Raw genomic sequence first — 20,871 nt, 5'->3', positions numbered from 1 at the left:
GGGGGGGGGAGTCTGTTACAAGTGCTTGAATGCCAATGTGCATCTTGATAAAGATATACTTGTGTGTGTGTTGTGCATAAGTGTTTGAGAATGCCAGTGTGTGTTTTAAAAATTTGCATTTAAAAATTCCCTTTTCTAGGAGGGCGGGCGGGAGGGAGGCGGGAGGCTCGCAGAGGGAGAGCGGGTGAGAGGAAGAGGGCGGGAGAAAAAAAAAAAATTCCCTTTTCTGACCGTTGCTGTTGGTCCCCACTCTCGGTGAGCCCAGGGGTGATGGAGAGGGGGGACAGGACTGCGGACCCACAGGGTTTCCCAGCCTGCCATCTCTGTAGAAGGGCCCTGGTGGTGCAAGGGTCAAGCACTCAGATCCTAATCAGAGGTCGGGGTTCAGACCCACAGCCATGCCTCGGGAAAAAGACGCGGCTCGCTGCTCCCTGAAAGCCTGACACAGCGGCAGTTCTACTTGGGTGCACAGGGGGACTGTGCGTCAGAATCTGAACAGGCTGATTCAGGTTTAGTTTTCTAAGTTTTTGTGTCTGAACACTACATTTCATTTCGACCCTACCTTGATGGACGATAGGAGCCCCAGCAGCATAGTAGGCATGCGCTGGGCTGCTAACCACAAGGTCAGCAGTTCGAAACCACCAGCAAGCTCCAGGGAGAAAGACGAGGCTTCTACTGATGTAGTTACAATCTTGGAAGCCTACAGGGCAGTTCTACCTTGTCCTATAGTCATTAAGCCAGAATTCAATAGCAGTGAGTTTGGTTTGGGGTTCTGTTTGATTTTTAAAAAACACAGTTTTATTGGGCTATAATCCAAATATCATACAATTCAATCGGATAGAGGATGTTCACAGAATCGAACTTTTGACCAGGGAGGTGGGGGGACTCACCTCGCTCTGTGTTGGGGACGCCCAGGTCCACAGTGGGGATGGTGGCGTCTGCGTGGTCGCTGTAGTACTCCATGAGCCCGGCCTGTGCTGCCCACGTCTGCTTGACGATGGGAACTGGAAAAGCCAAGGGGACGGCCATGTGGCCGAGCACACAGCTCTGCAGGGACCCTCCAGCCCAGACGGGCAGAGCACGCAGCCTGCAGGGAGAGGGGACGCAGCGGCGAAGAGATGCACAAGGGCAAGAATGGCCGTTAACAGCGTGTGGCTGAAGCCCCTTCTCGATGGTGCTGAAGCATGCCCCTCTGCTCAGACCTCTGCGCCCATGAGAACACCCGTCAACGTGTGAGTCTTTTTTCCAGAGGAGGCCTGGCGGCACAGTGGGCTACAGGTTGGACTGCTCATGACAGGTCAGCGGTACAAACCCACCAGCTGCTCCTCGGAGGGAAGAGGAGGCTGCCTGCCCTCGGGAAGGCCAGGCAAGAACCGCCCTGTCCCACGGCGTTGCCGGGAGTGTGCACCCAGGGTCAAGTGTCATTGATAAATTTGGCTCAAAAGAGATGACCGGTAACAACTAACAGTGATGTGGAACACGGCGATAGCAAGAAACCAGGTACGTGAGGTGAGCAACATCGGCATTGAAACCGCATTGCCGAACTCACAGAAATCCAAACGGGCAAGAAGCGGGGACTAGGATGGTGCATGGGAGCCCTGGCGGTGCAGTGTGTTAGGCTTTGGACTGCTACTCACAAGGTCAGCGGTTCAAACCCACCAACTGCTTGCAGGGAGAGTGGAGGCTGCCTGCTCCAGTACAGACTGACAGCCTCGGAAACCCTGCTGAATGGGCTCAAGGGCAGTGGACTGGGTGGGCGCAGAGCCGGGCAGCATTGTCGCCGCACAGAACCCCCACAGCAAGAGCAGCCACATGGAGGGGTGACTGCCAGCACTGCCCGTCTCAATGTTAAGGGGAAGGGCAGGTTTCTGTTGTTGCTTTCCATGGAAAAGAACACCCTGGCTCCACTTCACACCCTGACAGGAGAATCTCCACTCGGAAGCAGATCTTCAGGCGGGTCTTTTTAAAAATCAATTAACTTTATTTGTGTATCATTTTATTGGCGGGCTCTTACAAGTATGACGATCCATCAGTCAAGGATATGAAGCACACTTGTCCATAGGTTGCCATCAACATTTCCAAAACCTTTTCTTTCTACTTGAGCCCTTGGTATCTTCTCCTCTTTCCCCCCTCCTTCCCTCCCATCCTCATGAGTCCTTGATCAGTTATATATTACTGTTGTTATTTGTGTGTCTCACACTGTCCGTTGTCTCCCTTCACCCACATTTCTGTAATTCATCTCCCTGGTGGGGGCTATATATCCAACCTTGTGATGGCTTCCCCCTTTCCCCCCCTTCCTTGTAACCCTTTTATTGGGGGGGGGGGTGTGTCCAACTGTCTCCAGGTCTACAGGTGGGCTTTGGCTCTCCACTCCAATGCCCCTCGTTCGCATTGATATAATTGTTTGTTTGGGATCTTTTGATACCTGATCCCGTCAACACCTCATGAACACACAGGCTGGTGTGCTTCTTCCATGTGGGCTAGATGGCCGCTTGGTTAACTTCAAGCCTTTAAGACCCAGGCGCTATATCTTTTGATAGCCGGGCATCATCCACTTTCTTCACTACATTTTCTCATGCACCCATTTTGTCGTCTCAGGAAGGTGAGTATCAAAGAGTGCCGGGTTATTAGAACAGGCTGGTCTTTTCCTGCAGTTCTCTTTCTCTCCTCATCACAGATCAAAATAAACTACATGCAAAAGAGGCTGTGGGAGGCCAAACACTAAGTGTTTCCCTACAAGGCAAACACTGTTTCCCTACACCGGCCACCGCTAGCCTTGGGCCCCATGCAGGGCAGTGCTTCCTCTGTAGTGTGTTCTGACCTGTGGCTCGCAGAAAGGAGAGATGTGGTTGGTTTACAATGCAGCCCCTATCATTTGCTCTTCCTCACGGTCTGTTTACGTTTGTTCTACTTTTTCATATTTTCTGCTTTCTTTTCGATCCAGGTTTTTACGTGTTTCACTGTTTCTCTCGCCAGGTTTCTGCTGCTGCTGTTTCAATCTCTCTCGGTCTGTGAAGTCTAGCACATCTGCAGAGACAGGAACGGGATGGATGGCTCCTTAGGGGCGTGGCAGGGAGGTCAGGGGAACTTCCGGGAGCGCTGAAGGACAAGCCGGAGAATGAAAGAGGTGTCCTACAGCTGATTGTGGTGCTGATGCACAACTCTTCTGGGTGTGACTGGACTGTTGACTTGTGTGCTGTGTGAATTCCACGCCAATAAGATGGTTGGGGGGAAAGAAAGGACAAAGAGCAGTGAATTCTGGGTAACTCCGGTCATAACCTGCGGCAGGCAGTCCGACCTGCCGAAACCGGAACCAGAACCAGAACCAGGACCTCTCTGCCAGAGAGAGAGAGTCCAAGAGTGTTCCCCTAAAACAAGCGATAGAAAAACATAAGGTTCCGTCTTATACCTCAGCAGGTCCCTGAAGCTGCTTTATCAGCATTGCCGGAATGCTGAATTCAATTCACTCCCCGTTCGTAAAATATTTCTTATCAGACAGAGGGCACTGGAGGAGGGGACTTCAAAGGGCAGGTAGGAAAAAAATCTTCCCTGGCACGCTCTAAGCTGGAGGCCCCTGAAGTTGTCTTCACATGGTGTGTAAGCTGTGCCCAGTCAGAGCCAGGTGGTCCCTGCAGGATGTGGGTTTGCCGAGCTGAGAGACTGCATAGTGGGGCCTCCCCAGTTCCTCCTCAAACGCTGCTGGGAGCGCTATTTAGAAGGGCTGTAGGCAAGGAAGGCTGTCACAGAGCCAAGGCCTTTGACTGCGGTGCTGGAGGGGACCGCGGAAAGCCCTGTGGGCTCCCGGAGGAACACAGAGCCGTCCGGGAAGAAGCAGGGCCAGCACGCTCCTCAGAAGCAAGAACAGGGAGACCTGGTCTCACGTCCTTCGGACACGGTCTTAGGTAGGACTGGTGGTTGGAGAAGGACACTGCTTGGCCGGGCAGGAAAGCCAAGCTCACTGCCATCCAGTCAATTCCAACTCACGGACCCTGTGCTGAGCTACTCAGCGTGCAGACAATGATGCCACCAAGGCTCAGCAAAGCCGAGGATCACTGAACAAAGGCAGACCCTCATGAGCCGGACGGACACCGTGCTGCTATCATGGGCTCCAACACAACCGCAGGACCGGGCGTGTTTCCTTCCATTGTGCCCAGGTCGCTCAGAGTCAGAACCCGCTTGGACGCATGGTCTGCGTGCTCACACGTCAACCCACACTTGCCCTTCAGAAGGGACCTTGGAGACGGAGTAACCTGCTTCCACGTAGACACTGCTACATCTGCCATCATGCCTACCCCAGTTTATGCCAGGCTTGGGCTTTTCCATTGTTACTAAAGGCAGCCTCCACTTTTCCCAAGTTCAAATAGAAAGAATAACTCAAAACATACTTCTGTCTTTGTGGAATTTCTTGCACGTCTTTACGGCAACAAAGATGTCCTCCTTCTTCACCGGATTTCCCTGGAAAAGGAGGAAGAGGATAATGTGTACCTATGATATGGCAGAGATTTGGTACATACGTGTACACACGCACGCACGCGCGTCAGATGCCCCATCCTCCGTGAACCCCATCTCGCCTCAGAGCACCCACATGGCAGGTGCAATGCCTCTGAGGGGCACTTGGCCTTACTTCCACCAACACAGGTCAGGGTGTCCTTTGAGCAGTCCACGTTACCTTCAACATTCCTCCACACGCTCCCTTGTTCAGTGGGCAACGTTCACATGCACGTGATGCAACGGAGAAGTCAGGCCGCCTGAGTCCGCAAAGTAACACCCTTGCTCCTCAGGTCTCTAACTCAGTGCTTCGCAACCTGTGGGTCGCAACCCCTTTGGGGGTCAAACGACCCTTTCACAGGAGTCGCCCGATTCGTAACAGTAGCAAAATGACTGATAAAGTAGCAACGGAAATAACTTTATGGTTGGGGGTCACCCCCACATGAGGAGCTGTATGCAAGGGTCGTGGCGTGAGGAAGGTTGAGAATGGCTGCTCTAAGGAAAGAGGCCGTGTGCCGCAGATTTGCCTAATGCTACCTGTCTTTTGATCTCTTCACTGCTGCTCCATGAGCACTGATTGCACCTACACGTGATGAGCCAACTTCCACCAACCAGTTCTGACTCCTAACGCCCCCACAGAGGCAATGTATGTATAAAATTGACGTTTTCACACAAACATAGACTGCGAGGTGACAGGCTGGCACCACAGTTACACATTGGGCTCTTAACCGCAAGGTCAGCAGTTTGAAACTATCAGCTGCTCCTCGGGAGAAAGGCGAGGCCGTCTGCTCCCAGAAAGAGCCGGTCTCCGAGACCCGCGGGGCGGTTCCACGCTCCAGGACAGCGTTTGGTTTTCAAGTTCAGGGCAACAGAGACAAAGAAAGAGACCATCACCATGGAGGGTTTCAGGGGGTCAGGCCACGGGTCTGCAGGAACAAGTGAGCGCGTTCTCAAAGTTGGGGAGCATCTCTGAGAGCAGAAGCAGGCCCACCGGCTGAGAGGACAAGGGGAGTGGGTTTGGGGAGAAGACTTGGGTTCTGAGGGACAAGTCTGGAAGAGCCTTTACCGACAACGGGGCTGAGTGGCCATAAGACACAGCCGCAGACGCCATCCACAGAGAAAGCCCTCGGGGCAGGCTGTCCTGTGCAGTCTCTGGTGAGAGGTCGGAGGCAGGCCCTCCCTCCCTCCCCTCCCTGTGTCACTCTGTGCCAGGACGGAGCGCCTCAATGCCTCTCTTCTCGATGGTGAAGGGCAGGGCTGTCTTCACGGATCAGTGGGGGTCCTGGGTCCTCAGGAGGTAAAGTGCTGGGAGAATTCTATTGTGATGGTTAGATTTTAGTGTCCACTCGGCTGGGCCGAGATCCTCCCATGACGGGATCTAACATCATGTGATCAACTTCTTTCTGGGATCCTTCTGTGAGCAGCCAAGCAGTTGAGGGAGGAGTGGGGTGGAGTGGGACCCCCTGCTGTCAGGCTACAGCCTTGGGAGAAGCGACAGGGGGTGTAATGGGGCGTGGCTGACTCCTAGTTAAGCAGACCCTGTGAGGAGACGTCTCCACGTTCTGGCGGGCCTGGATCCTGCACCTCGTTCACTCCCCTCTGGCTCCTTGCACTTGAACCAATGGCCTGCTCTAGTACCTGCTGGCCGTGGGCGCTATGGGCAGTCTGCCGTCCTGCCTGCTGACCCTGGATTCATTAGACTCTGCAGCCGCAAGCCTGACTTGCTGGCCTCGGATTCATCTGCCTCTGCCTCCACCATCCTGCAGTCTTCCCGCTTCCTCCTTTTGCTTCTGGATTCATCAGACCTGGGACACACCTGGTTGATCCACGGACTCAACCGGATTGGGATTGGGCGTAAGCCCTTCTACAACCGCGTGAGCCTCCGTCGGGTGTACAGCACTTGGTCTGCTCCTCTGGGGAACCCAGCCCAGCACAGTCAGACATGGCCCTGACCTTCTCCCTCTCCCTGGCGCACAGGAGGTCTCCCCTCTCACTTACACAGAGCGGCAGGAGGGACTGGAACGTGGTGGCACAGTGGGGGCCTGCGTGGTCGGCATCCTCTGTGCACAGCTCAGGCACGGGGGTCAGCGGCGGCCCGTCCCCTCTGTCCCAGATGTAGAGGGCAATCTGCGCGAGACGAGAGGCGGACAGGGAAGGAAGGAACTCGGTCAGCACCAGAGTAAACGTTAAACCCTTAAGCCCTTGCCATCGAGTGGGCTCTGACTCGTGGTGACCCTGCAGGGGGCGCAGACCTGCCCTAGTGGGTTTCCAAGGCCGCGAGTCTTTCCTGGAGCCGACAGCCTCGCCTTTCTCCTTCAGAGCAGCCGGTGGGCTGGAACTAGCGACTTTGCGGTTAGCAGTCCAGTGATACCTGCCAGAGCACCACCGATGGTCAGGGCCCGTGCAACATCTCAGAGGGAAGGAGAAGACTCCCTCAACAAAAGAACTGGGCTGAACTCCAGCCAGCCGGGAGCACTCAACTTTCTTTTTATTCCACTTAGAAGAATGATCTTTTCAGAAACCTTTTTGCTGTGGTTTGAGTGAAAGGTTCCGAGCAGACTGGTTTACCATTCCACGGTTCCCAGACACTCTGGTGTGTAACCCTGGCTGCCATGCCTACACGGTAACTGCCTTCGTCCCCCCAGGGCTCACTAGTTCCCTCCACCCTTCCTGCCTGCCCCCACCCCCCAGCTTTATTCCTGGGGAAACGCTGCCCTTCTGGTCTCCTACGGGGATTGCTCTGCGTGTGTGCCTCCCTGGTGTTGCTGAAGACTGTGTTGTTCGGCTGAAAGTTGAGACGGGGGCGAGGTCAAGTCTGAAGAGTAACTAGGGGCCTCCATTCTCCGTCACTCCGGTAAGCCTGGTCTTTGTATGATCTGGAGTTCAGCGGGGCAGAGCTTTTAAATCTCATGGAATCTCAGTTCTGGGATTTGAAGGACGATGAGGTGACCTCTGTAGGCCATCGCCCTGAGAGGATCTTTGAAAATCTCTAGCTTGGAGAAAATTGGTTTTCTAAGTCCGCTTTGAGTCACACAACAGCCTCCGGCTGGGCATGGTGTCCTTTCATAGATTATGTGTGGTTCGTGCTGACAAACTGAAACGACAAAGGTCAGGCGAGAAGCTCTGTCTTTGAGTCGGTCCGTCAGTGATTAATTGCTGTCCAGCAGAAAGCGGTGTGGACTCTTGCTTGACCACAAATGGTCTGCCTCATCTGATTCTGGCCCCTAATCTACAGCCTCCAGAAATCTGTGAAAGCGCTTTCTTCTTTGCAATCTGCCCTGCTGTTGTGTTGCTGTGGGGTGGCTTTTGCTGCTGCTGTCTTTGTACTTTGGCTCTCTGAGATGGAAATCAAAGAGGCCTAGTGCCGCCGTGGCTATGCGTGGGGCTGCAATCTGCAAAGTCAGCAGTTCGAAACCACCAGCCGCTCTGTGGGAGAAAGAAGGGGCTGTCTACTCCCGGCAAGGGTTCCAGTCTCGGAACCTCATAGGGTGGTTCTCCCTGTCCCAGAGGGAGCGAGGGGCCAGTGCTGACTTGGCAGCAGTGCGTTTGGGTTTCAATTGGAAACAGGAGCCTTGGTGATGCAGTGGGTCAGATGCTCGGCTGCTACCCACCCACGAGGGCTGTAGTTCATACCACCAGCTGCTCCTCAGGAGAAGCCAGCCTCTCTACTCCTGTGAAGAAGATGTACGGCTTTGGAAAGCCCCATGGGCAAGTCTATTCTGGCCTATAGGGCCACTATGAGTCTGAGTGGACTCAATGACACTCAGATTTTGTTGCCCGACTTACAAATCACACACGAGGGTACTTCCTAAAACCCCAACATGTCCAAAGAACACAGTTTGTCTCTCGGGTCCCTAAAATGTCTGCTTTGGTGTGGTGCCCATCTGGGGAGCTGGGTCAGAGATGGAAACACTGCCTTCAGACGTGCGGAGACCCAGACGTGGGGCATGCTGGGAAACAACAGCTCCATAGTCTGATTATTTGTGCGGTGGCCTAGTGGTTACACATTGGGCTGCTAACCTCAAGGTCAGCCGTTCAAAACCACCACCCCATCCCTGGGAGAAAGACGAGGCTCCTACTCCATCAGGAGCCTCCTAAACCCACAGGGGCAGTTCCGCCCTGTCCTGTAGGGTCGCTGGTTGTTACGTATGCATCGATGCCATGGCAGGGTGTGTTTGTTTTGTTTTTTTCCCATCATTGTGCAGCAATACTTTTTGACTTACCTGTGCATTATAATAAACATTAATCAGTTCTTATCATTAGTTTCATGTGACTTTTGCTCAAACATCTCATAGGAACTGTGGGAGTTACATAATCTCCTGTTAACTGGAGGATACTGAGAGTGAAGGAATGGAGTCTACCCGTCCATCAGGTCACACCCCGATGATGCTTCCTCATGGGCATGGCCTTCTCATGAGGATTCTGGGAACATCCTCTTTCTCCCTGGAGGTGGACCACACACTCTCTCTCTCTCTCTCTGCTTCACTTTCCTGCTGCTGGGACACTTGGAGAGCTTGAGGAGCCATGTGGCGACCCACACCAGCACTGAGATGCTTCCACCACTAGGTCCACAAGACTTTTCACCCACCGGCTCCTGATCTTCCTGCATTCAGCACCATTGTGAGTGGCTATGTGAGTCTGAAAAGGAATTTATGGACAGGTATCGGGCATGTGGGCTACTATCGGACTTATGGACTTGATCTGGACTGGGCTAGGATGTTTTCTTAAGATACAATTGCTCTTTGATATAAAGCTCTCTCTTCTACACATTCCATTGTCCCTAAATTTGTTTCCTAGCCAACTCCACCTAACACATGAACCTATATATTGTTTAACAAATAACTATGAGTCAATATTCAGCCCCCAGAAAAATCCCAAGGCAGCCTGAGAAGACCTGATGTTCCGATCCGGCCTAAGCTATCAGAGAGCGTGTGAGGAAATGCCCCAGGCTCTGGTCCCCCTGCGGAGTCACAGAGACCTTGACGGCCAGCTTGAAGACAGGAACTGGAACTGCGGGGTGGACTGCGTCCTGCAGCGCCGATGGATCACAGGGTACCGATCTCCTAGGCGGTCTTTCCGACCCCACCGAAGCACTGGATGGGAGCATGCAAAGGGGGCACCCGGGACGGGCGTGAGGGAGCTGGTCAGCTCTGCCAGTCCCACTAGATAACGTGAGCCATTCAGGGGCACGGGAGCAGAACTACCATCTAACGAATTAACAGCCAAACGCCACTCGCTGCTCCGCACCAGCGTGCCCACCACATCCAAGCAGAGGCTTCCAACAGTTCCTGGGGATGTGGGTCAAATGACAGTGGGGTTGCCCTACACCTTTCTGAAGCCCCCCTCTAACAACCCAGTGGTTGTACAGCCTCCCCCCTCTTCTGAGTTGCTCCTCCCCAGGAACATCACTCTCATGGGCTCCTGCGGCTCCCCGCTGATCTTCCCCCAGGAACTGTCCTCAATTGGGGGCCCGGGTGGCCGACTGGTTAACCTTTGGGCTTCGATCCGCAAGGTCAGTAGTGGGAAACCACCAGCCAATCCGAGGGAGAAAGGCCGGGCTTTCAACTCCCGTAGAGCCTCACAGCAGCTCCGGAAACCCACAGTGGCAGTCCGACCCTGTCCTAAAGGGTCACTAAGGGTCAGAATCCACTCGATTGCAGGGAGTTTGGTGTGCTGGTTATCGATTTGATAACCATCAAATCAACTCGGAGCCACCGAGTATTAAAAATGACGCCTCAAGGACCCAGGGTTCAATCTCTCTCCCTGCAGGTGTGGGTTTCATATTGTGCTAACCTCCAGGTCTGCAGTTCAAAGCCATCGGGTTCTCTACGGGAAAGAGAGACGAGGCTTTCTGCTTCCAGGAGGAGGCACCTCTCGGACACCCACAGGGGCAGTTGCACCCTGTCCTTATAGGGCCGCTGTGAGATGGAATCTACTCGATGGCAGTGCGTGTGCTGAGGGTTTGAGTTAGATGGTTCCTTCCAAGGGTCCTGGCAGACAGTCTCTGTTCATCAGGCTCCTGTCGGATTTAAAGAAGACTTGAGTGGACTCTCTGGCTTCAAGTTTCAGTATGATCTCTGGGTCCTAGTTTTGGGAGTTCATCCAGGCTCCATGACTTCAGACGTCTGGATTCCATGGGAATTTTCAGTTCTGTCTTACATCGCTTCCCCCTTTTGAAGTCCAGAAGTACTTTTCATGACCTCTGGCTGGAGCCACCGAGTATTAAAAATGACGCCTCAAGGACCCAGGGTTCAATCTCTCTCCCTGCTCCCTCTCCACCTGCATGTCTAAACCTCCTTCCACAGAAGGTCCCAAGTCCCTGGGTGCAGAGAGAAGACGGGAGCTGGTTGGAAAGGGCACTCTTCGGGGGATAATTTACAGCCCCTTCTCTGTCGGACGCTATCGACTTTTCGTGGTCACAAATTTAACCAAACAAAGCAGAGCCACCCACCTCGTGCTTTAAGTCGATGGTGAAGTCGGACTTCAGCGAGTCGCTCCTCAACCTCTTGGAGAGCCTGGGCAGGAGAGACAATGTGAGTCTGGGGCTCTCGAAAGACAGAAAAAGAGTCAAATAAGAGGGATACATTCTTGGAACACTCAAATATTGAAAGCAGATTTAGAAATATATAAATCTTATTACCAAAAGACTTCAATTTTCTTCAGGGGGAAAACAAACAAACACCCCCCACGCCGTTCACTGTGGTCCCCCCATGCTGACTCCTGGCCGCCCCACGCGGTTTCTGCGGCTGTCGGTCTTTTCAGGGGCGGATGGCCAGACTGCTCTCCCGTGGAGCGGGTGGTGGGCTTGAACCGCCAGCCTTGCAGGGAGCAGCCCAATGCGTACTGTCCACCTGGGACTCCTTCCGTTTAGCAAAAAGAGAGCGAAAGGTCACTTCCAGGCCAGCAGACACTTGCTGCAAAGGCCTTGTTGGAAAGGTGGTGACCGTTATTCCAACACGAGCAAACACCATCAGCGAACCGTCTCTGCAAAGGGAAAGGCGAAGCTTTCTCCTGTCACAAGGACTGGTGGTCTCAGGGACCCCCAGGGCCAGTTCCACGCTGTCCTACGGAGTCACCGAGCCAGACTCGACTTGACGACATGGGGTTTGGGGAAGATCACTGAAATGCTTACCCGCTGCCTCGAGTCGATGCCGACTCACAGCGGCCCCCAAGGACAGAGCAGAACTGCCTCTGTGGGCTTCCCAGAAAGTGGCCTCCTCTCTCCCCTGTGGAGCAGAGGGTGGGTTTGAACTGTGGACCTTGTGGTTAGCAGCCCAACGCATAGCCCACTACACCACCAGGGCTCCTTTGAAGGGAGGGAAGCCTCATCTTCCTCCCTCAGGGATGCTGGTGGGTTTGAGTCCTTGAACTGACAGTCAGCAGTCACCTATTTAAACCCCTGCACCCACAGGGCACCTTACTGAAAGACCACACACACCAAAAGCCCAAACTCCCTGCCACCAGTCACTGACTCATGGAGACCCAGCAGGACAGTAGCTGCCTCTGTGGGTTTCTGGGGCTGTCAGTCTTCACGGGAGCAGACGGCCTCCTCTTTCTCCCACGGAGCAGCTGGTGGGTTTGATCTGTTGACCTGTGGTTAGCAACCCAACGCTTAAACTGCTCTGCTACGAGGGCCCTCAATACCAGACGCTTCAGTATCTGTGATGAGTCTGGAGACTAGCTGTGTGCCAGCCTCCTAAAGCTGACTGTAGGTCGATGGGGGGGCTCAGACTGTTAACCCACCCGGCTGCTAATGGGACAGGTGGAGATACCTCTGAAGAAAGCCTGGAACCCCTTTCCCACCCCCACCCCCAAGTTGGCCAACCAAGACCCCACGGGGTGCAGTTCTATGCTGACCCCTGGGTCCCCACGAGACAGGACCAACTTGAGGGCTGTCCTCATTCTGCTTTTTAATGAGGGGTTTCAGGGCAACGGCAGGATAGCGACGGCAAGTTTAGCCACCGGCTTTTTAATTGCTTCTTAGGCTGGCTGGGCCACAACTGTTTTCTCCCCAGCGGAGGCGGCATCAAGAAGGTGGGAGCAGGTAGTAGTGGGTGCTCGTGAAGAAGTGCCGTGGCTGGTGGCATGGAGCGCCTCAGAGAAGGCCCGTGCAGTGTCTGACACCCCCCCCACCTGTGAACCCCGCCCCCCACGGGCTGCGGCGATTCGAGCCTGACTCTCCATGAGGCTCTAGTAGCCCGATGGGACAGGGTTCCCACGGCTGCAGTTCTTTGTGGCAGTGGAAAGCCTCCTCCCTCCTCAAGCGGCTGCTGGTTTTGAATGACCGACGGCCGGCTGCTTTAACCGCTGCGCCACCAGGGCGCCTCCTCCTCTAGGTCTCAGCTCCGTCTCTCTTCTTTCTCCAGCAGTGCGGCGGGGACCGTGCATGCAGACGGACACAGGCGTGGGACTGTCCACAGGGGCACCCCTGCCAGGCTCGGGTACGAGCCCCGTGTCTGTGAGCACACAAGAGAGCCCTGGGCGTGCGGCTGCCATGGAAAAGGGCAGCGGATCAAGTCCAGCCGGCAGCTCCTGGCCATCAGCCGAATAAACTGCTGGGCAGCTCTGCCCTGACACACGGGGGGCACTCTGAGTCGGAGTAGACTGGGCTGCAGGGCTTCTAGAACCGAACATGTCTCCCAAGGGTCTACGCTCATTCAGAAAATGGCTCCTTGGGGGTGCAGGGGTGAAGCAAGAACCAAGATTAGGCCTGGCCACCTGCTCCTGTAAAGATGGCAGCTAAGAAAGCCCAGTGGGCGGTTCTCTGCCACTGGGGTGGGGTGGGGGGCTGTGAGGTGGGACGGGCACTGAGATGGCGCCCAGCACCACACAGGCAGATGACCACCCCTGGCACCCTGCCCACCAGCTCTCTCCAGGCAAACCCGGGGATGTGCCCTCTAACGAGGGCCATCGGCAGTAGTGACCAGGTCACATCCGTGTAGGTCTGAGTGCGCCCCTGGCTCCCAGCACTGCTTTGCCTCAGTTTCCGGGTGCACAGGAAGAAGTTCCGAGACACATCAGAGCGAGGCTGCGCCCCCCCAAGGCCTCTGGCCCCTAGAAAAGTGACCTCCAGAGCTAATGAGACAGGAACGCTGGAGAGAGATGTCCCGTGGCGCTTACTTGTTCACCAGGGGCATGCTCAGGGCCCAGCCGGCGGCGAAGTCCGGGTACTTGAAGCTCGTGGGGTTTTCAGAAAAGGCGTAGTGGTGGATGATGGTGGCTTCCTCATCGTGCAGGGCTTTCCCCAAAAACCACTCCTGTGATGGAAAAGATGAAACACGACATCGCCCCAGGGCTTGAGTCACAGGAGACTGAAAACAAAGCTTCAGGTTCGTGCTCCTTAACAAGACTAGGGGGGAGCAAAAGGGTCCTGAGAATACGCCAGTGTCTTCTCTTCCTCTTTTTAAATAAGCGCACATCTATGCCGTCTGCAACCCCAAGAGAAACGCCGAGAGGCGACATTAGGGCTGCACAGTGGGAATGGACCGTGGCTGGGACACGGGTGCTAGCGGAGACAGGGGAGCTCACTTAGTGGTGTAGGGCCCCCCCACGGCAGTCAGGACCGGGGATGCCCGAAGCCTAACCTCCCCCTTTCCCTCCATGAAGCCTGTCTTCTTGTGTTCTGTTTTGTTTTTCCTTGTTTTCAAAAGTTTTATTGGCATATAATTCGGATTTTAAGTTCATTTCCCCCAAAACATTTGGAAGCTTCCTTCATGCTACAGGCGAACGAGAGCTGCATGGATCACGCACGGGTAACAACTCTTAAACACCCTGTTTAGCAAACTCAGTCAGTCTTACCAGGACATACACTAATAACGCCATTATTATAAGGATAAACAGAGAAAGAAATGTGGCTCAGACACCACAAGACAAGATTTTAATGACTTTGAGACCCAGGTGGGGGCGGGGGCCTGGGAGGAAAGGGTACTGAGGAAGGAGGGATGGAAAATGGGGTGCCAGGGAAGAAAGAGAACCCATTTCTGGAGGGTCTAACAGGATGTGTTGGTGATGTCATTTGTTGAGATGAGCTGTGTGACTGTACAGTGTGCTTTTTTTAATAATAATAATAATAACAATAAATCTCTCCAGATCCTTGTCCCTCAGACCTACATCTAAAACAAAAAGGGGGAGGAAAAGTAAAAATGAAATGAACTTGGAGTATTAGTGACAAGCAAATTCGTTTCGATCATATGAGGATAGCCCCTCCCCAAAAAATACAGAAAAAAGCTCCCCTGAGTGGACCTGTCATAGTACACAACCCGCCCCCCCTTCCCTGTCCCAGGTGAGCATCAAGCAATTCTGAGTTAGTGCACCCAGTGGCTTCACCTGGGAAGGCTGGTTCTCTCTGGTCAAAGTGAATTTTTTTCTAACAGCTGTTTCGCTCCAACCTCGTTTTTTTGTGATGGCTGATTTAAGAGAACAGTGTGCAGCTGTGAAATTTTGTTTCCTGTTCGGGAAAAATGCTGCAGAAACTGTTGTGATGTTGAACACAGCTTACAAGGACAGCGCTATGGAAAAAAACTCAAGTGTACGAGTGGTTTTCCCATTTCAAAAAAGGTGAAATGTTGATTGATGATAAACCTCGTTCTAGACTTACGGTCAACCGACGAAAATGATTCAAAGTGCATTTGGAGTTCGTTCCACCAGGTCGGGCTGTTAACCAAAGCTTTCTGTTGAGAGCAGTGGTTCTCAACCTGTGGGAGGCGACCCCTTTGGGGGTCGAATGACCTTTTCACAGGGGTCACCCAATTCATCACAGTAGCAAAATGACAGTTATGAAGTAGCAATGAAAATAATTTTATAGTTGGGGGGAGGCGGTGTTACCACTACATGAGGAACTGTATTAAAGGGTCATGGCATTAGGAAGGTTGAGAACCACTGAATTAGAGGTTCTGAAAAGATTGCCTAACCAAGTGTGGCAAAAAAGGCCTAATTTGTGGCAGATGAAGAACTGGTTTTGCCACCATGACAAGGCACCTGCTCAAGCAGCCATCTCAGTGCACCAGTTTTTGGCAAAAACCAGCATGTCTCTCTTGCCCCACACACCTGACTCACCTGACCTCGCTGTGAGCGACATCTTTTTGTTTCCATGAACCAAGAGGGACAGGAAAGGAGAGCGACTTGACAATGTGAAGCAAAAAACGAGGGAGGTACTGTCAGCCATCCAAACACACGAGTCTGAAAATGTTTCTGAGAATGGAATCGTAGATCTGACAAATGTATTAAGTGCAATGGAGAGTGCTTTGAAGGTTACTTTGTAAAAAAATTTAATGCATGCCTTTGAAAAAAATTCCAAGTTTTTCTGGGTGCCCTCGGATGAAAAAATAAGGCAGACGCTCAGCATCGGGCACCGATACCAGGGTGTGCTGGGTGCTGTTAGACCACACCTGAGGAGACGGGTAGCATGGTGATGTTCCAGGGCAAATTACCATCAACGTGAGGACCACAGCACCTCCTTACTCCCCAGAAAGGTCTTGGGGATGTTAAAACCCGCTCCCATCATCGATGCTCACTTTATTCTAATCCTTCACTCATTTAATTCATAGTCCTTGAGAATCCACCCCAGGCCGGGCAGGCACACAGCTTGTACCCTCTTGAAAGCCCCGAAGACACAAGGCCAAACCTACTGCCACCACCTGCGTTCTGACTCACAGCCACCTGCAGGGCAGAGTGGAACTGCCTGAGGGGATTTCTTAGACCAGCGGTTCTCAACCTGTGGGTCGTGACCCCTTTGGGGGTCGAACAGCCCTTTCACAGGGGTCGCCCGATTCATAACCGCAGCAAAATGACAGTTATGAAGTAGCAATGAAAATATCACCATAACGTGAGGAACTGTATGAAAGGGTCGCAGCATGAGGAAGGTTGAGAACCGCTGTCTTGGACTGAGGCTGTGAATCTTGACAGGAGCAGGCAGCCTCATCTTTCTCCCTCGGTGCAGCTGGTGGGCTTGAACCGCTGTCCTTGCCTTCTGGGTGCGCGGCCCAAGGCTTACCCCACTCCACCACCAGACCAACCCCCAGGCTCTTTGTACTGTGCTGAGGGAGACAAAGCAAACAAGTGAGGGGGGACTTCAGACAGCGGTGTGCCGGGGTGATGTTGACACAGGGTGACCTGTGAACCACCCTGGAAAGGAGAGGGAAACTGAGGGAGCTGCTGACCCGGGTAGTCTGAGTAAGGACAAGGACAAGGGGCCAGGGAAGCAAACACATGGGGGGTGAGCCTCCCCGGCCGCTGCGCCAGGTCCCTGAGATGGGGAAGAAGAGAAGTCCACGTGTCTGGACACACTGGGTGTGGGCACAGGTTGAGAGAGACTCCCACGAGCCACTGTAAGGCCATCTTGCTGACTGCTGAATGACCGCCTCCTCCCCCCTCGCATCTCAGAAAGTCCCAGGAGTGACTGATTTCACAGTGTACTCTCATGTTCTCGAGATCAGAACACTGTCATGAGTAATACTGCTCCTTTTGATGTTGTCACCAGGCTATTACCATTTTTACTGCATTAACTGGGGATGTTTTCATCAATGCTGTGCCCTATAAGGCTCACTAACTCTAAGGAATAATGACACTGATTTTGCTTTCCGCTTCTGTCCATGCTTGCTTAAGTCCTAGACAAATGAAAAGTGGGCTTTGTCTTTAAAGGTGGACTGAAATGTCCACTTGGGACTGTAATCAAGGAGTGGCGTTTAGATTCTCACAGCCCAGTTATCACCAAATCAGAGACTCTTCTAAATGTCAAGACACTATAGTAGCCATCAGTTGTCTGAACCCACAGCAATGTGACAGGAAAGAGGAGGCGAGGTGAGAGGCCGGGAAGAGATCCCGATGGAGGGGAGACTTCAGCCACCCTGGAGAAAACCCACTGCTGGCAGGTGGAATCCGCTTCACAGAGACCCTTCAGGCCGGAGCAGAAGTGCCCGTTAGGGTGTCCAAGGCCGCTTAGCCATCTGTACAGAAGCGGTCGGCCTCGCCTCCCTCCTGCGGAGCAGCTGGTGGGTTTGGACCCCTGACCTTTTGGTGAGCAGACCAATGCTTAACCCACTGGGCCAGCCGCGCCCCTTCCCCACAGACTGACCCTCCTACCGAGAGCCACCAGGAGCTGGAGAGACAAAGCAGTGGAGGAAGGCAGGCAGCAAAGAACACCAAGAGCGAAAGAGGGGGCCAGGAGCCGAGGCTCGCCCATGAGCCCCACATCTGGGTCCTCTTCCCATGAGGGGGAGTCCTGGTGCCACAGTGGGCAAACGACCAGCGGTTAGCCAGAAGGTCCGCAGTTTGAGCCCAGCAGCTGCCCCTCGGGAGAAAGACCAGGCAGGCACGCAGCTCGTACCCCATCAGGATGGCACAGTCCCAGGAGCCCCGGTGGGCAGTCAACTCTGAGACAGCGTTGGTCGGGTGGCAGTGGGGGTGCTTGTTGGTTTAGAGAAAACGCACTGTGGTGCAGGTGGGCAACGTCCTCGCTGATCTTTCTGTTCTCGCTCCCTGCTTTCCTGCAGCGACGCGTGCTTTTTAAGTATCATCTCCTGAGGGCAACGAGCCGCTGGTATCTGGGACATATGACTGGTTTTCAGATATTTTGACGGGACAAGGCGATAGATACTGGAACTACTGTGTGTGTGTTGGGGGGGGGGGGATGCACAGACCATGAGAAGAGGTGGACCTCCTTCTTTCTTCAGCACTAAGACACCACCACAGGAGGGCGGTCACCATGACGATGGGCTAGAAAAGGCCAACCCAGATGACAGTCTATTAACGTCCGACAGTTACTACTGGTGGTGCATCGGATTAAACAGTGAGCTGGCACCCACCAGCCACCCCACGGACCCAAGACAGGCCATCTGTGCTGAGAAGGTTGACAGCCTCAGGGCAGGTCTACCCTAGCCAGCAGGGTCTCCACAAGCTGGATCAATTCAAAGGCAGGGGGTTTGTTTGCTTTTTCTGTTTGTTGGTTTCACTGCGACCAAAAATAAACCCCCAAAGTCAAACCACTTGAGCAAATGGATGCTTAAAAGCCCCTGTGGCCGGGAGAGGACATCAAACCAGACACGGGAATGGACAGAAAGCACCCTGAAGTCAAAATCCCCGACTCTCAACACCAGAAACAATGTAACTGTAACGACTCTCCACACCAGAAACTGTATTACTGTAACAACTCTCAACACCAGAAACGATGTATTACTGTAACGACTCAACACCAGAAATTGTATTACTGTAACGACTCTCCACACCAGAAACTATGTATTACTACTGTAACGAGTCTCCACACCAGAAACGATGTATTACTACTGTAACGAGTCTCCACACCAGAAACAATGTATTACTGTAACAACTCTCAACACCAGAAACGATGTATTACTGTAATGACTCAACAACAGAAACAATGTATCACTGTAATGACCCGCAACACCAGAAACAATGTATTACTGTAATGACTCAACAACAGAAACAATGTATTACTGTAACAACTCTCAACACCGGAAACAATGTATTACTGTAACAACTCAACACCAGAAACGATGTATTACTGTAACGGAGTTTACACCTGTCACTATCAGAGCCGGGGTTGCTCGATATTTGCTTTTCTAAAGTGTCAGAGGGTGAGGGTGGGAGGAACATGCTGGTTCCAAAAGAAAGGACGTATGTCTGTTTGTTAGAGAGCCCTGCTGATGCAGTGAGGTACGCACGCTGCTGACTGCAAGGTCAGAGGTTCAAGTCCACCCTTGCACCTGGGGAGAAAGATGAGGGGTCCGCTCCCATAAAGAGTTAGTCTCGGGGACACTGTGCTATGAGTCAGACTCGACTCTGGCCAGTGAGTGGGTGTGTCTGCTGTTTTCACACGGTCCTCACATGGGGGGCAGGGCACTCCCACCCCAATTTACCTCCGTTTTACCCATGCTTTTCGTGAACTGGTTTTGAACTTTGAAACGTGCTGTTCTGACTGATGAGAAAGCACGGCGACTCACCACCTCCTGCGGAAAGGAGAGCTGAGGACGGCAGAGCGGTGGCATGCCGGTGAACACCAGGTCTGCCAGGAGGAGGCTGCCCCCCTAGGCGGGCAGAAAAGCCCTGGGCGTTTCCCCCAGGTCCAGAGGAAGCAACAAAAGGTAGTGTCAAGCCCGGCAAAGACGCTGTGTGAAACTGGCTCTCGAGCACCTGCTGAAACGTGAGGCAGAGCCCTGCTCTTCTCCCAGGACTCAGACACACGTGCTCTTTGACCTCATGGCGTCTCCTCCAGTGACCGCTGAGCCTTCCCAGAAGCCCACAGCCGGAAGAGAAATCACGGGTCACTGCAGCTGCGAGCAGGGCGGGAGCTGGTTTGAAATGACCCAGAGATGGGGGTGGGGGTGGAGTTGTATGCACTGCATCGCCACCTGGCCTCCTACACCTGGGTTTGACCCACCTGTCCTCCTACACCTGGGTTTGAGAGACGACTCACTCTCAAACCAAACCCACCACCACCAAGGCGCTGCGGACTCGTGTCGTGTCGACCCCACAGGACGGGGTAGGCCTGCCCCTGTGGGTTCTTCCCAGACTAAATCGTTGCGTGAACAGAAACCCTCGTCTTCCTCCTGCAGAGCTCCCGGCACTGACTGTGTGGTCAGCAGCCCGACTGGTCACCACCCAGCTCGCCACCAGGGCTCGGTATCCCAAACCAAACGCCAAGGCCCAGCCCCGGAGTGGACCCGACTCACAGCGATCCTGCAGAGGGCTTCCGAGTCGCTCCATCTTTCAATTTTTTTTTTTTTTTTAACCAGAAGAGTATATTTATTCTGTGGAATTTTAAAAAACTATCAAGCGTTGTATTGGGGGCTCGTACAGCTCTTATAACAATCCATACAGTCCATTGCACTGGGCATTTGTACACATGTTGCCGTCATCGTTTTCAAAACATTTTCTCCTTGAGCTGTGGTGTCGGCGATTTTCCCTCCTCCCTCCCCAACCTCCTCCTCTCGTGACCCCTTGATAAATGATCAATTATTATTATTTTCATATCTTACACTGTCCACTGTCTCCCTTCACCCACCTTTCTGTTGTTCGCCCCTCGTGGGTGGTGTGTGTGGAGGGGGAGTAATATGTCAAATATGTCCCATCTTGATGGGAGCAGACAGTCTCCGCTCGCTCCCTCGCAGTGGCTGGTAGGTGTGCGCCCTGCTGATAGTAGTCCCGAACCTGCCCCACCGCCCCTTCTACTCAACTTCTTGTAAGGTGGCCCACTTGCCCTCTCACCTTGGCCTGGTGGTCACTTCTGCCCGCTGCCCGGGGGAGACCAGGCAGCCCACTCGCTGGGCTTGCAAGGCCACTGTCTGTTACCAGGTGAGTTAGTTAATTGTGCCAGCCTGGCCAATAATCACATGTGGGGCTAATTGAAAGGCGGAGGGATAAATGGGT

At 53.4% G+C, this 20,871-nt stretch overlaps 1 protein-coding gene across 1 annotated transcript in view; it reads right to left on the bottom strand.

Annotated features, from left to right (window-relative positions):
* The window catches only part of B3GLCT (beta 3-glucosyltransferase), a 67,245-nt gene that overhangs the window by 14,274 nt on the left and 32,100 nt on the right, over positions 1-20,871 (bottom strand). The window contains exons 7-11 of the mRNA XM_045294061.1: positions 13,609-13,745; positions 10,940-11,003; positions 6,487-6,615; positions 4,386-4,455; positions 891-1,004 (exon numbers count right to left, since the gene is read on the bottom strand). Of these exons, the coding sequence (XP_045149996.1) occupies positions 891-1,004; positions 4,386-4,455; positions 6,487-6,615; positions 10,940-11,003; positions 13,609-13,745 (514 nt within the window). The remainder of the gene's footprint in view (positions 1-890; positions 1,005-4,385; positions 4,456-6,486; positions 6,616-10,939; positions 11,004-13,608; positions 13,746-20,871) is intronic.

This window comes from Echinops telfairi, unplaced genomic scaffold (assembly GCF_000313985.2).
Source record: "Echinops telfairi isolate 266 unplaced genomic scaffold, ASM31398v2 ScPeMD7_2565;HRSCAF=3150, whole genome shotgun sequence".
Classification (NCBI taxonomy): domain Eukaryota; kingdom Metazoa; phylum Chordata; class Mammalia; order Afrosoricida; family Tenrecidae; genus Echinops; species Echinops telfairi.
Note: the sequence above shows the minus strand (reverse complement) of the source record. Positions and strands in the feature narration are given on the sequence as shown.